General features: G+C 39.3%; 1 protein-coding gene and 1 long non-coding RNA gene across 6 annotated transcripts; one reads left to right on the plus strand and one right to left on the minus strand.

Annotated features, from left to right (window-relative positions):
• The first annotated feature begins 247 nt into the window (after positions 1-247).
• On the plus strand, positions 248-1,977 carry LOC148014604 (uncharacterized). The gene is made up of 4 exons (XR_015688750.1): positions 248-506; positions 710-756; positions 1,347-1,436; positions 1,611-1,977. It is a non-coding gene; the product is annotated as an uncharacterized LOC148014604 (long non-coding RNA).
• A 6,548-nt stretch (positions 1,978-8,525) lies between these two features.
• Positions 8,526-14,866, minus strand: LOC148014605 (importin subunit beta-1-like). 5 transcript variants are annotated; one of them, XM_087666314.1, is made up of 5 exons: positions 14,400-14,866; positions 13,498-13,546; positions 10,980-13,408; positions 9,409-9,602; positions 8,527-8,900 (listed from the first exon to the last, which is right to left on the minus strand). In XM_087666314.1, exons 3-5 carry the CDS (start codon positions 13,403-13,405, stop codon positions 8,773-8,775), a joined length of 2,748 nt encoding a protein of 915 aa, XP_087522440.1. In that variant the 5' UTR covers positions 13,406-13,408; positions 13,498-13,546; positions 14,400-14,866; the 3' UTR covers positions 8,527-8,772. The 5 variants fall into 5 exon arrangements, with proteins under 5 accessions (XP_087522442.1, XP_087522445.1, XP_087522440.1 ...); XM_087666318.1 differs by having other exon boundaries at positions 8,767-8,905; XM_087666316.1 differs by lacking the exon at positions 13,498-13,546 and having other exon boundaries at positions 8,526-8,900.
• Between the last annotated feature and the right edge of the window lie 665 nt (positions 14,867-15,531).

Below are 15,531 nucleotides of genomic sequence, written 5' to 3' on the forward strand. Positions count from 1 at the left end.
ATGAGATGACATTGGACATAGATGTACTTTGATTTTATCTCATAGACCACATTGGCCTTTTGTAGACATTAATATTTCTTTCTTCTCTACGCACAAGCCCACACACGCACTTTCCCTACATAGTATTTCTCCCTCTCTCTTTATCTCTCCACACACACTCTCCCTCCTCCTCTCACTCCCGAGTCACACATTATTGGGTCATACTAGCCAAAATTTAAAATTTGTCTCGTGACATTTAATAGAAGTGAAAATCTTTTGATCTTCTTCTTCCTTAGACGGAGAGAGACAGAAGCACTATCGATACAATTTTTGGTCATCTTACGAACAGAGTTCTTCCCTTACCAAACTCCATCCCGATCCCCGCCCTCCGCCCCGGCGGTTCCTCCAGTGGCTGTGCAGAGACAGAGACAGCGTGTGTCCTAGTCTGGAAGCCATGGCAAGCACCATCTTCTCCCCCCCTGAAATCCTCGCCTTCAACGTCGGCACCAGCACTGAGACTTCCGCAGGTATTTGCCATTTTTCTTTTTGCAGTCCTCATTCCAGACTGAAATCACGTCATAATGCTCCCTGCCGAGCGTTGATTTCGGATTCTATGGTTGCAAAAACAATTGTCGGTCTCTGTTTGTTCTATCATGTTATTTCTATGGAGTCTTGCAGAACTTTTGACAGAGTGTCCCTTTTTTTTCTTTTTCCCTGTTTTCTGTTGCAGTTCTTGCTGCGAAGCTAGTCAAGAAGGTCAAGAAACATCGCCTCCCTGTAAGTGTTTTTGACATTTTCTTTTCGTTTGGTAGGGGCGAACCCCTTTTTCTAAAACTGCATCAGAGAGAATAAATGTTAAATTCTGATAAAATTTGATGCTGCTTGCTGCTTTGGGTTTTTTTTCCCCATTACCGTGTGAGCACAAGAAAGTCGTTCTAGAAAAGCTTGAATTAATTATGCCTCCATAATTCCATTTGTTGTTATGTTGTTGATTAAGAAATTATGCCTGTACTTCCACCAAGCTTGAAAATTACCAGTCCTCGAATGATTCTTTTCGGTAGCAGCTCCTGAGAAAAGTGGATTCTTGGCTTCAATGTGAGTATCATTCATGTTGGATGAATGAGACTCAAGAAAGAAAAAGAAAATAGTTGCTTGGATGTAATGTGATAGACTCTCAGATGTATTCCAAGTTGGGATGTTATCATAGAGGCACAAAGAAGCATTACCGTGGAAAAAGGATTCTCTGCATGATATATGTGTTCAGATTTGCGACCATGACACAGGGTTGACTTCTTCATAAGTAGGGCGCCCTACCCTTTCCGATGTCTGCAGACATGGTAATGTCTTCTGTGTGTGACTTTTTGCAGATAAAGAGCTCTTTCTGGCAATCCAGTGGTCAAGCTGCAAAGGCAGCCTCTCGAAGACTAATGCTTACACGCTCGTCGGCACTGCGCCAGGTTGTCTCAGAAACTGTAATTCTGCCTCACAATGATTGGTGTGGTTTGAGTTAAGTCAGTGTTTTGGAAGGGCGCATGTATGCAAAGTATTTTGAAATCAAGGCTTGTTCCACCTGGATTGTTTCAAAAAGCTCCTACAATGGTTCTTATTTTTCTCTTGTTTTGTTGAAATAGTGGAAATTTGCGGAAGCTCGGTCACGTAATAACAGCATTGGAGAAGTTGTGACTTTGCCTTCTGAAACAGAAAAATTTTAGCAGCTCTCAAGAATGAGCATCAGCTAACTTTGTTTGGGTTTGATCCTGTTTCTCGTGGCGTTTACTCAAAGTATTTGACAATGGAGACCTTTTCCCCTATGCAGAGTCAAGGGATGGCCGTTGCTGACTAGGAATAAGCTTGTGATATATGGACTGACTTTAACTTCCGTTCATAGGAACCTTACTCTTGCATGGAAGCGCAGTTTGTTTAATGAAAACCTAACTCGGTTATGTACATACCTTTGAAGAAGTGGAGATGTGTATGAGCAGCCATTCTTGTTGTGTATTTTCTGCTTTGTAAATGAATGTAGTGGAACTCTTTTTGGTGCTGTAAAGTTGAAATAGTTTTCAAGTGTAGTTTCTGTTGGCTAGTAAGTTTTGGCATCAGCTTTTGATGTGTAATATTGTTTGTGTACCACGCTCGGGCTTATTTTTGAACAGACAATTGAAGTCATTCTTGCTTGTTCAAGTCTTCGTGCTGCAATAAGAATCTTCTTTTGTGTTCTTTTTATGATTAAAATTTGATGGCTGGTGAATGGAATCAATACTGTAATCAGATGGACTCCAAACTTGGACCTTCTCTTATTAGGCAACTAGGAGTGGAAGTTGAACTGTCACTTTGTCATTTAAACAACTCGGGTTGGTAGTGCTAGTGATCATCATTGGATTGTCATCAATGTTACCTTTAGCTGGCCTTTTTCTTCTCTCATGTTTTTGCTTTTAGAGAGAGAGCAAGAGCTGTATCATCTACTGATAAACTTCACAAGTCAAGGTCTACTCTTTACTTGACCTGCATGATGGTACATGGCCAAGTTAATAGAGTCCTTCCATGGGCTTTTGGTTGTTTAGATGTGTACTTACTTGGCTAGCATAGAATGATCTTCAAATTTGCAGTTCTTAGTTGTGCCACATGGCATGTGATAACCATAACTCTCATCTCCCTAAGTCTAGATGATTATAGTTGGTGGTTTTAAAAATGCCTTTTAACTCTTAAGAATGTTGAACATGTGTTACCTTCTAAAACTCTCTCTCTTGTTGCAGTTCAAGGGTAGGTTGTATGTGTATAATTTGTAGGCATATGCTTTTACTCTTAAAACCTATTTCCATCATCCCTCTCACTTATTCTGATGTTGAGATAGATTGTTGCATATCACTCATATGCGTATGATTAATTTTCTATTGCCCCAAAAGGACTTGATAAATAGCAAATGCCACCAATGCACAAGAAAGCAAGTAGAAATAATCACTATCTCATTTAGTTCAGCTCCATGAGCAATATTTACTTTTTTAAGGAATTGTTATTGTGAGATTTTAACCACATTGTGATGAACATAGCAAAGGTCTTACAAATTTGACTAAACATTGAGAATGCACAAATATTCAATTCAAGGATTTGATTTGCCCAAGTTGACCTTAGCTTAATGCAAAAATATTGGTTAAAGCACATGGACTTGAAAGTAGATAGTCCATTCACTCTTGATAATCATTCTAGCATGAAAAATGTTTGAAGGCCATATATATTGTGCTAGATTAGTGATCTCCATCTATTGCAAGTCATATCATTTGGATAATCAAATTTCAAAGCTTTGTATATGCACAAATAGTACCATTTTAGAGAAGGGTTGGTCCATTGTAGCATTGAGCTAGCAATCACAAGGTTATATTGGGTTTTGGGCTTTGTATTATGTGATATTTGTCTTTTCAAGTAAAATCCATATGTAATGTGATTTGACACCATTTAACCTAAAGCAAAACTAAATTTTTTGGGTTTCAAGAAAGCTTTAGATAAGTCGTGAGTTTAGATTAGTTGTGCACTAAAAGATATGTGCAAAGGTGTGGCACTAGTGCTTTATTTCTATTTGAGACACTCCCTTATATCATATGCTAGTAAGGAGACTAGGAATTCAAGCTTTTTGTGGGCATCTATAAGGTTTTCATACTATTCAAATTGGGTTTATGCATGAGATATTGAATGCATGTTACCAATGGAAGGAATTGAGTCATTTTTCTTAACCATGTTAACAACCAAGGCGACTCTTGTGGCACCTCCCAAAAGATGTGCATATAGTTAGAACAACCACCTCTCTATGTTTTACTTTAATTTCAATTGCTATGAAGTACAATTAAATGGAATGGAGAAAGGTTGTATAAAGGGTAAAGCAAAGGTTGAAGGTCCTAAGGTGGTAATTGTTTGTAACCTCTTGGAGGCTTTCAATGTTTCAAAAAAGTAACACCACTCATCAAGAAAAGTGTGCACAAAGGCATGGAGTACATTAGTGCAAAATTGTGTGTTTCCTCCAATTTAGTCAAGTCTTGTTTTTTTAGCCAATCGACTCAACCTCAAATGAAGTTGTAGTATAATTAACAATAGACAAATGGGCTTTCACTAATTATTTTTGGATTGCAAAAACATGTCTTTTGGATCCCTCTACAAAGTGTATTGCATGACATGTTATTCAAATGCTCTCATGTTTGGGGCAAAAAGGATTTTGTGGATCCATCTAAATTATTAACTTATTATACACTAGGGTAGTATGTGACAATGAGTGCATCTATGAGAAGGGAGTAAAGTACCGGTCAATCGAAGGGTTTTGTATATTTAATAGTTACTTGGTGTTGCAAATCCTCACAAAGAAAACATTTACCTATCAACTCTCGAGTAAAAGTTTTCGCAAAATGCCCCATAAGAAGACTTTTATACATATACTAAGGTAAAACAAGTTTTCTATTTTTTTTTTACTTTGAAGCCTTGAACCCTCCATTTATAAGGTCTTTTACATTTTATTATTTTTGTACACATGGAAAATTTTCATCCTTATTGGGGTCTGCCACATGAATTGTCCTAAAAAAAGGTGCCTTTCTTGTGAGTTATTTTTGTTTTGTGGATGGGGTTTTTTGCTTTTTTCCTAGATTGGAGTGGCTAAATGTGCTCACCCTACCCTATCAAGTAAGAGAGAATATAAACTCTGAAAGTTCAAAAAGGAACTTGGATTGGTAAGGATTATTTTACCATCACCTTTTATTTACATCTTTTTGTTTGGAGGAATGCTCATCTTAAGGAGGTCAATCACCTCCTTGTGTTTTTGACAATTCATAAATGTTTCCTAATCATTTGAACAAAAGTTCATTTCTCAAGGGAAATTGGAGTATTGAATGTTCATTAACTTCGACCAAATATATGCTCGCTCAAAGATTCCTCTGAAAATTGCAAGGACCCTAGATAAGCCAACTCTAGATGCATGCTAATCATAAACCATGGTGCATTGTTCACAAGTTTACATAACAAGTCTTCATGAGTTTACAAAGGCCATGGAAACCAGCTACATGTTTTTCTCTCTTACTTGATAGGGTAGGGTGAGCACATTTAGCCACTCCAATCTAGGAAAAAAGCAAAAAACCCCACCCACAAAACAAAAATAACTCACAAGAAAGGCACTTTTTTTTATGACAATTCATGTGGCAAACCCAAATAAGGATGAAAATTTTCCATGTGTACAAAAATAATAAAATGTAGAAGACCTTATAAATGGAGGGTTCAAGGCTTCAAAGTAAAAAAAAAAATAGAAAACTTGTTTTACCTTAGTATATGTATAAAAGTCTTCTTATGGGGCATTTTGCGAAAACTTTTACTCGAGAGTTGATAGGTAAATGTTTTCTTTGTGAGGATTTGCAACACCAAGTAACTATCAAATATACAAAACCCTTCGATTGACGGGTACTTTACTCCCTTCTCATAGATGCACTCATTGTCACATACTACCCTAGTGTATAATAAGTTAATAATTTAGATGGATCCACAAAATCCTTTTTGCCCCAAACATGAGAGCATTTGAATAACATGTCATGCAATACACTTTGTAGAGGGATCCAAAAGACATGTTTTTGCAATCCAAAAATAATTAGTGAAAGCCCATTTGTCTATTGTTAATTATACTACAACTTCATTTGAGGTTGAGTCGATTGGCTAAAAAAACAAGACTTGACTAAATTGGAGGAAACACACAATTTTGCACTAATGTACTCCATGCCTTTGTGCACACTTTTCTTGATGAGTGGTGTTACTTTTTTGAAACATTGAAAGCCTCCAAGAGGTTACAAACAATTACCACCTTAGGACCTTCAACCTTTGCTTTACCCTTTATACAACCTTTCTCCATTCCATTTAATTGTACTTCATAGCAATTGAAATTAAAGTAAAACATAGAGAGGTGGTTGTTCTAACTATATGCACATCTTTTGGGAGGTGCCACAAGAGTCGCCTTGGTTGTTAACATGGTTAAGAAAAATGACTCAATTCCTTCCATTGGTAACATGCATTCAATATCTCATGCATAAACCCAATTTGAATAGTATAAAAACCTTATAGATGCCCACAAAAAGCTTGAATTCCTAGTCTCCTTACTAGCATATGATATAAGGGAGTGTCTCAAATAGAAATAAAGCACTAGTGCCACACCTTTGCACATATCTTTTAGTGCACAACTAATCTAAACTCACGACTTATCTAAAGCTTTCTTGAAACCCAAAAAATTTAGTTTTGCTTTAGGTTAAATGGTGTCAAATCACATTACATATGGATTTTACTTGAAAAGACAAATATCACATAATACAAAGCCCAAAACCCAATATAACCTTGTGATTGCTAGCTCAATGCTACAATGGACCAACCCTTCTCTAAAATGGTACTATTTGTGCATATACAAAGCTTTGAAATTTGATTATCCAAATGATATGACTTGCAATAGATGGAGATCACTAATCTAGCACAATATATATGGCCTTCAAACATTTTTCATGCTAGAATGATTATCAAGAGTGAATGGACCATCTACTTTCAAGTCCATGTGCTTTAACCAATATTTTTGCATTAAGCTAAGGTCAACTTGGGCAAATCAAATCCTTGAATTGAATATTTGTGCATTCTCAATGTTTAGTCAAATTTGTAAGACCTTTGCTATGTTCATCACAATGTGGTTAAAATCTCACAATAACAATTCCTTAAAAAAGTAAATATTGCTCATGGAGCTGAACTAAATGAGATAGTGATTATTTCTACTTGCTTTCTTGTGCATTGGTGGCATTTGCTATTTATCAAGTCCCTTTTGGGGCAATAGAAAATTAATCATACGCATATGAGTGATATGCAACAATCTATCTCAACATCAGAATAAGTGAGAGGGATGATGGAAATAGGTTTTAAGAGTAAAAGCATATGCCTACAAATTATACACATACAACCTACCCTTGAACTGCAACAAGAGAGAGAGTTTTAGAAGGTAACACATGTTCAACATTCTTAAGAGTTAAAAGGCATTTTTAAAACCACCAACTATAATCATCTAGACTTAGGGAGATGAGAGTTATGGTTATCACATGCCATGTGGCACAACTAAGAACTGCAAATTTGAAGATCATTCTATGCTAGCCAAGTAAGTACACATCTAAACAACCAAAAGCCCATGGAAGGACTCTATTAACTTGGCCATGTACCATCATGGAGGTCAAGTAAAGAGTAGACCTTGACTTGTGAAGTTTATGGAGGTCAAGTAAAGAGTAGACCTTGACTTGTGAAGTTTATCAGTAGATGATACAGCTCTTGCTCTCTCTCTAAAAGCAAAAACATGAGAGAAGAAAAAGGCCAGCTAAAGGTAACATTGATGACAATCCAATGATGACTAACATGGTTTCCATTACGGTTGTTGCTATGAAAATCATCTACATGAAAATCTAGACACAAATTGTGGCACATTACGGTTGTTGCTAGCTGCATAGCTGTTAAGGCCAATAGAGCTAGAGTATGATCATATATCGAACAAATTATTTTGGCAGGTAGCACTGCACATACCAACAAAATTAGGGTATGGAGTTGCATAGAACAAAGTTATTTTTGCTAGTAGCAGATTGATAGGTGCAGACATGTTCCAATCAGAAAGGCAATTACTGAAAACTTACAAGGGAACTACAATAGTTGATTAATGCAAAAGAGAGATTCCGATCAAGCGTCTAGACAAAACTTATGTTACAATACGCTAGCAACTAACTAGATAGCTGTTAAAGTCAACAAAGTTGGAGTATGGACAAGTATGGCTAATTGAACAGATATAGGCGAATCAGAAGGCTAGTACTGGTTAAAAATCATAACAACCACATGCAAGTAGTCCAATTAAAAGACATTATACTAAAATGTTTTGTTGGGCCTCTTCAATGCTGGCAATGGTAGGCTGGAAATTGTAATTTGCAGAAACTGTCCTTGCAAGCATGTATACTGGCAAATAGTTTACCCTTTTGAGTTACTAAATTTTAAAATTAATTATATTGCACCAAAACTTCAGCATTCATCATTCGCCAAAGGTAATCATCTTAAGGGCTTTTGGACAATGGCTAAGCAGCTCTTCAGACTCACCTTACGGTATTCCATTACTCCTCAACGTGTGTTTTACCCCCCACTCCAAAATTGTCTATTATTTTTGCTTCTATTTATGTAAAACATCTCCCATACAGATCAAACAAACCATATAATGTAGAGCGCAAAAGAAGAGCCAGCATTGTGGAGAACAGAGAAAGACTATTATGTTCATACTACTCTTGCAAAAACTCACCCTCACATACTCTCTCAAACACTCAACTAGCTCAGGAACGAAGTCCTGGAATGGAATGCCAAATCACAAGTTCTAAACATCTTCTCAATCGCATTCATTCTGCCACAACTACTGCCTTAGTGACATGTAGAAGCCACCAAAACTTGGTAAGGGTGCCTGTAACAAACATTCAGATATCGAGAGTAATCCATAATGCTGTTAGAAGGGTGTGTTCCTGAATTTCTCCTTTCTCAAACTCCAAACAATTACCACAGTTTGTTCTTAGAAAAAACCCTATTTGAGAAATGCACTGATTAAAAACTTGGAAGTGAGCTTGAATGCTGAAGTAGACGTTTGAAGAATTCTCCATTCTCAAAAACTCCAAACAATTCGATCTTTTCAAAAGTAGCACTATATGTTCTTAGCAAAAAACCTATTTGAGAAATGTACTGACAACTTGGAAGTGAGCTCGATTGCTGAAGTAGCCATTTGAAGAATATATATCAACATTTCAGTCGGCAACAAATAACAGGACAGTTCACAGCATGATTAAGTACACAGCATAAAGCATATTTCTCGGTCACTTTCAATTTGATAACCATGAATGCTCCAATTCCAGGAAAGGGCACGACTACACTGCAGTCACAATATAATAAGTCACAAAAGAGAACACGAGCTACAGGCAGTACAAGCACAAATTCAACACATAATTTGAATATGCAGTACAGGCACTACAAACATAGATTAAAACAAAATTTTGTGTATTATCACGACAGACTGCCGGTTACACAGCAATCAACAGTCTACAGGAGATTCTTTGCATAGACTTGATCAGACTGCACAAAAAGGTGCAGGACTCTGAATTGGACCACATCCCCAAGAAACGGGTTGTGCTTAGATGCTCTTCACTTTCATCCAGGAGAGACCACAAATCTTTAGTGGTCCCCAGGACTAAAAGCCAAAAAAAACCTATCATAACTATAAACTGGTCAATATTATCAAGATGGTCCACTTGGACTGACTCCAAAGCAAACCTTACCAAACATCACCAGCTGCTCTAGCCTTACAAGTGAATCAATTAAATGATTTCAAAAGGAAAAAGTAGAAGCATTCATATGACAATAAAAACAGGCCTTAACTTGAAAGGATCCTGCTGATAATACTTTGAGCCCAGAGAGCTGTGTCTTTCAACTGCAGATCTTCAGATGCCTCACATGCCTGCAAAAAGCTGACATAAAAACTTGAACTTTTGAACAAGGATGCCACATTGGAGCCCAATGAATCAGCTAGGTCACCCAAAACTCCCACAGCTGCCTTAATTACAGCATCATCCCTGCAGGTCACAATGCACATCTTAATTGAGCACCAAGTGAGCACGGTCTAGTCCATCATGTAAAGGCACAAGGTATTATTAGGGGGACACAACACATTCAAGATCAGAACTTCCAAGTTTCACCAAACAGAAAACATCTCAAGGGCAATTCAACCTTTGTTGATGGAACAAAGTGATCCTAAGAAATGAGTAGAATGTCAAAATTTTCAAGCAAAGGTTTTACTATTTGTGCAAATCATCAGACCTGGCTTACTTGCACTTTGTGACTTGTGAAACATTTAAGATCAGCATGTGCAAATCAAGACCTGGCTTACTTGGCTTACTTGCACTTTGTGACTTGTATGTACGTACAACATTTAAGATCTTCACATCTAGAAGACTGTAATTCCTAATCGCTGCCAACAAGACTAAGCAGAATCAATGGGGTAACACTACCTCACACAATAAAAGACCCTGCCTCATCATCTCATCCTGCAGCCATTACAGAACAAATCTAAAAAGAACAGCAAGTACAAACATGCCATTGAAAGATCATTAAGATTCTCCCTAAGGTCCAAAGGATCATCCATCAATTCTGAGTTCCCATCTTCAGGTCCAACACATAAGGTAGGGCTACTATTCTGATTACAACATCCATGGCAAGAACTCCAGATTCACTCATGTCAAGTCTACAACCATTAGTTTAGCATCCACTTCAGTGGAAGAACCAGAGCCCTCTCCCATCAGACCAATGTTGAGAACCTGATCTGACAACACTATTAAAGCAAACTGATGCTCTTAAAAGACCTCCAAACAAGACATAGATTTACTGAAGATCCACCCAAGCACAAGTCTATTACAGAATTCCAAAAATCAGCCCTCCCTGGACTTGGTGGGTCAGACATGTACACCCACCAAGCCTTATCCCTAACAAATCAGGTCACAATTTCTACCTGTCTACTCATGTCTCATAGACCGTAACAGATAATTACAGGTTTCAGGGCATTCTTTACCAAAAACTGAACCTTCCAGTTGGTAAGCCCTTAGACAAAGGTATTGTACTAATCTCAAGATGTACTGATTGGGGCCATACATATCAGCCCAGAAAAAGCTACAAACTTGACCTGCATTGCTTAAAATAGTATATCAATCTAGAAACAGCTACAATCTTGAGCAGCTGTGAAATTAGTAAACCAACCTACAAACAGCTACAAGCACACACTTTATCACACTTAAAACAATGGCCTAAAAGTTGATTCCTAATCCAAACTGCAACAATCAAGATAGTATTAACTCTTCAAAGGATTAATCAACAGTTGATTCCTAATCCAAACTGCAACAATCATGATAGTATTAACCCTTCTAAGGATTAAACAGTAATGGGTTTGTTTTCCGTACCTCTGAATATCTGCAGAGACACTTTCAATGAACTGTAATATATGACCAGCATATGGAATCATCAAATCTGCCTTTTTATTTTTAAAGCCCTGAAAAATGCCTGAGTATGCTTCCAAAATACCATTTCGTAGCTGATTGTAATATTCAATTATTTCCTCATCTTCATTGGCACCATGGGCACAAAGCTCAGCTGCTCCTTGTAACATTGGCATGGCATACATTAGATATTTCTCAAAATGTTCCCCGATGGCAAGTGCAATGTCCCCAAAGCAACAAAAGATTGGTGGCTTTACAGATCGATGCAGTTGATTGCTCGATAGATCCTTTAGCAACTGGGTCATAATGCCATCACAAAATGGCAAGATTTTCTCATCCAAGGCTCTGCAAATGTCCCCCACCACTCCAACTGTAACAGCACAAACCTGGTATTCTTCAAAATTCTGAAGACCCATCTCCAGATACTTGGAAAACTCAGGCATATACTTCCCAAAATCTGCACCACTTGCATATGCAAGTGCACCTATTGCGAGCATCACTTCTTCATGAACAGTAGCACTTCTGCAGGCCAAAACTCGAAGAAAAAGCCTCATCATTTCATCAGCAAATTGTAAGATCCCAACCTTAGTTGACTCAGACGCCCCCAGCTTTTGTATAATAACCTGTAGCACACCACTGAGTAAGGCCTGCAACTCACTTTGTCTTTCCCTATCATCTGATGACAAGACTTGCATTTCCAGAGTCTGGTTGAGCTTTTGGAGCACAACAGGGACCAACTGCATCACAATGGGAGCCGTATCTTCAGTAGAGCACCTCACAATTTCATTCAAAGTCTCATAGGCTGAGGCCCTCAGGCGAGAATCACTTGCATCATCTCTGTCGGCAGTAGCAAGAAGCACTTGAATGATGCCTTGAAAATAAGGCGACAAAGAGGAAGTTGCAGCCCCAGACTCCTCATAGCCCTGAGCAAGGAAGTAGATAGCACCACAAACCTTTTCAGCAACTGTTGGCACATCTTTAATGCTCTCCATTAGCACTCCAAGGATGGCAGGAAGATTAGCTTGAGTTATGATAGGTGCTTCAATGTTTGGCCCATGAAGAAACTCAAAGATCCTGCTCAGTGTCCAGGCTGTGGTATCTTTGACATGGCGATTCTGATCTTTCATTGCGTTAAGCATAAAATTCAGAGCAACATTTACCAGTGGAGTCAGTTGCTCAAGTGATGGGCCTTCTAAAATTGATCCGAAGGCATAGGTAGCTGCTTCTCTATACCTCCAATCAGGCTTCCCTATATTTTCTTGCACATAAGGCATGACAAGGGGAACAACCTCATCTCCTACAGTCCTAGCAACAAGGCCTAAACAAGTGCCCCCTGCCATTGACAGGTTCCAAGCGCCTTCTTCCTGATCTTGATCTTCATCTTGCTTGGTAAGTGTTTCAAGCAGCAATGGTACCAGAGCAGGAAGAGCTTGCTGAATAAACTTGAAATAAGGAACCTCTGAATCCCCAGAAAAGTCAGAACCATAATCTTCTTGAATCTCAATCTCTTCATCACAAATGGAGCTCCAAAACTCTATTGCTTGAAGAGCAACTGGTTCTTCATCTTCTCGAACAGCTTTGGATGTGATAGAGAATATATCCTTCATGTAAGGAGAAAGCTTCTCATAATACGTAGAAGAGATTGAAACAAGGCACTCAAATGCTGCTTGCCTGATCCTGGCATCAGGCGAAAGAGTAGCTTCACAAACAACCCTCATTATATAGTCCCTTTCCATGTCATTCTCGAAGTTATTATGTGCAAAATCAAGTGCATTGTAGAGTGCATGTGTCGCAGCAAGCCTGACATCATTGTTGGTCTCGGTCGTATTCATGCCTTGTGCAACAGCAGTCAGGATTGCATTAACTTGTTCCTGAGCAAGAACATTAGCAGACACTTCCTCACAAACATAACCCAGAGTTTCCAATGTTGCCTGCTTTACATGAGGAGCCTTTTCAGCTTGTGGTCCTCCCATGTTGTTCAAAAGTGTCCCTACCAACTCAGGCCACTGCCCCTGTGGAAGTTCTATGGCGGCAACTTTAGCAATTACTTGGGCAGATGTGTGACTTGCATCAGCAACATGAGATGTCAGAGTCATGAGAAGTGCTCCCTTGATCTGTGATTTCAGACCTGCATCAAGGGAGATCCATGCTTGTACCAGCTCTGCTTTCCGTGCCGTCTCCTTCGCATCAAGAGAGTTTTTCAAGATGAGTCCAGCTAGCCTGCGGCACTCTGGAGGTTTCTCATTGTTTGCAAGCTCATGTGCAAGAGACAAGAGGAACACTGGCAGATTCTGTTCTTGAAATTGCTTCAGGCTATCTTCAGCAAGCTTGCGAACAGATCCATCAAGTGACTGAGCATTGAGAAGAATTTGTGTAACCTCCATTGCCATGCTCTGAAATGATAGCAGACAAAGATCCAAAAACGAACATTAATCAGGATTGATCCAGTGTTTATGACCTTTCAAATAAGTAGTCACATTACCTCTGCAGTATAACAGTTGCTCTCTAAACACGGTCCTCTTCCACACTCCCTGGTGATAAATAAAACGTTTGTAAAATCCATTGAATAGATCAACACCAATCTATCAATCACCACAAAAATAAAGACCGCCCATAACAGTATAAACAGTCCTACAGCTGCCCATGATACCCATCACCCCTAAATATGACGCCACTCAACAAATGAACATGAACATCACTGTCTTGCCCTAATCGAATGATCAGTAGAAAGGAGCTGAAAGTGAGGATCGGAACACCATCATTGCTCTGAGGCACAAGCTACCATGTGGTATTCCTTTCAGCTTACTACAGCTAATGTTGGGCTGAGAAGAAAAGACAGAAATCAACAGTTTCCTGAGAGCTGACCTACTTGTTGATGATGCATGCATACCACTGTAAGAAGATATCAGTCATTCTATCACAGCACTTGCATGCAGAAGCAGTATGAAGTGCATATCAAAGCAATATGCACAGTATCACTACTCTATGCATGAGATTACTACCCTTACAATTTGATAAAACATCCCTAAATATTATCGTGTTCAGACAAATATAGAATCCACACAAATGGAGCATGAAGAGTGTTAGACTGGAAAATACAGGAAGAAGAAGCTAATGCCAAATGTGATTACGATTCGTTGATGCCTTTTGGAAGGCCATCAATCACCGTTCTTTGTCACACAAGAAGACACTACAAGTGCGATCAATGAATAGTGGAAGCTATAAACTACAAAATCCATTGCCAAATAAGTATATGCTAAAAGTGAGATCAATGGCAAGTAAAAGCTATGCACTGCAGAAGCCACTGCGAAGAAAATATACATATATACATATATATGGGGAGAGAGAGAGATTGAGAGAAAGAACAAGCAGAGCTCCGCTCACCTCTACACGAAGATCATGATCGGACTCAATCTTTAATCTGTGCTGGCCCTGCAGGGACGATGAAGTTCTGTCTGGATACAGAGCAAAGCAAAGGCAGATAGAAGGAACAAACAAAGGAGCTCGCAATCGATCCAAGCAGAGGCGCTCAAAATTGCCAATTTGCTCTTTTCTTCTTTCTTCTTCTTCCTGTCTTCTTCTTTTTCTTCTCCTGCTGCTGCTGCAGATGATGATGATGATGAAGCAGTTGTGTTGATGATGACGATGACGATGAAGGTGGTGGTGCTGGTGCTGGTGTTGCGATGAGAAAGTGGTAGTGGAATGCAGCTACCTACAGAACCTGGTTGTGTTGGGTAGGATGATGCCTTTTGCCGCCTGCTGCCTTCTTCATTTGAATTAAGCTTCTGCCTTCTTTCTTCCTTTTACCCCCTTCCTTAGGGTTTTCCTCTCTTTCTCTTTCTCTCTCTCTCTCAACCCCCGCGGCCCCGCCCCCGCCCCGGCCCTTCTCTCTTTCACACGCTACAAATTCGACTGCCTCACTGGCTCGTGTAAGACCTCTCTCGCCACGGGATCATAAATGATGTGTGGCAAATCATGCCAGGGCCTAGCACCCCAAATAAGGTCACATTTGGCCAAGTCGAGTTAGAGCTCAGTCACACCAGCTCTAGCGTAGCCAACACAAATGTTGCAACGATGCTACAGGTCTTCACGGTTGCACAAGAAAGATTGGGAGCATGACGACAATAGGCTACAACACATTAATGCCTAGCGCCGTGGTACTCAATTGGCCAACATGACATGTACCACTCAAATAAAGATTTCTTGTTCATTGGCACTTAGCTAGCACATGGCTTTTTAGCTAGGCTAGTAGGGGATAGTTGGGGTTAAGTAAACCCTATCACCCCCACTCCCACTCCATTCAAGCAAGGGGGAGTGGGGGTGCATTACCCCCAACCCCCTTACATACATTGGATGTGACCCAACTCTTAGGCCCCTCGTCTATCATTAACAATATAAGCCACATTTGAGAGGTTCTCATACACAATTGATAATGTATGCATTGATGCCCCAACATGGTGCCTGTAGTCATGTTAGTCAATAGATGCCTTTATAGCATGGACTTGCACTTACAGTT

Source organism: Lygodium microphyllum, chromosome 25 (assembly GCF_053477565.2).
Source record: "Lygodium microphyllum isolate KBCC chromosome 25, Lygodium_microphyllum_v1.1.10, whole genome shotgun sequence".
Classification (NCBI taxonomy): Eukaryota; Viridiplantae; Streptophyta; class Polypodiopsida; order Schizaeales; family Lygodiaceae; genus Lygodium; species Lygodium microphyllum.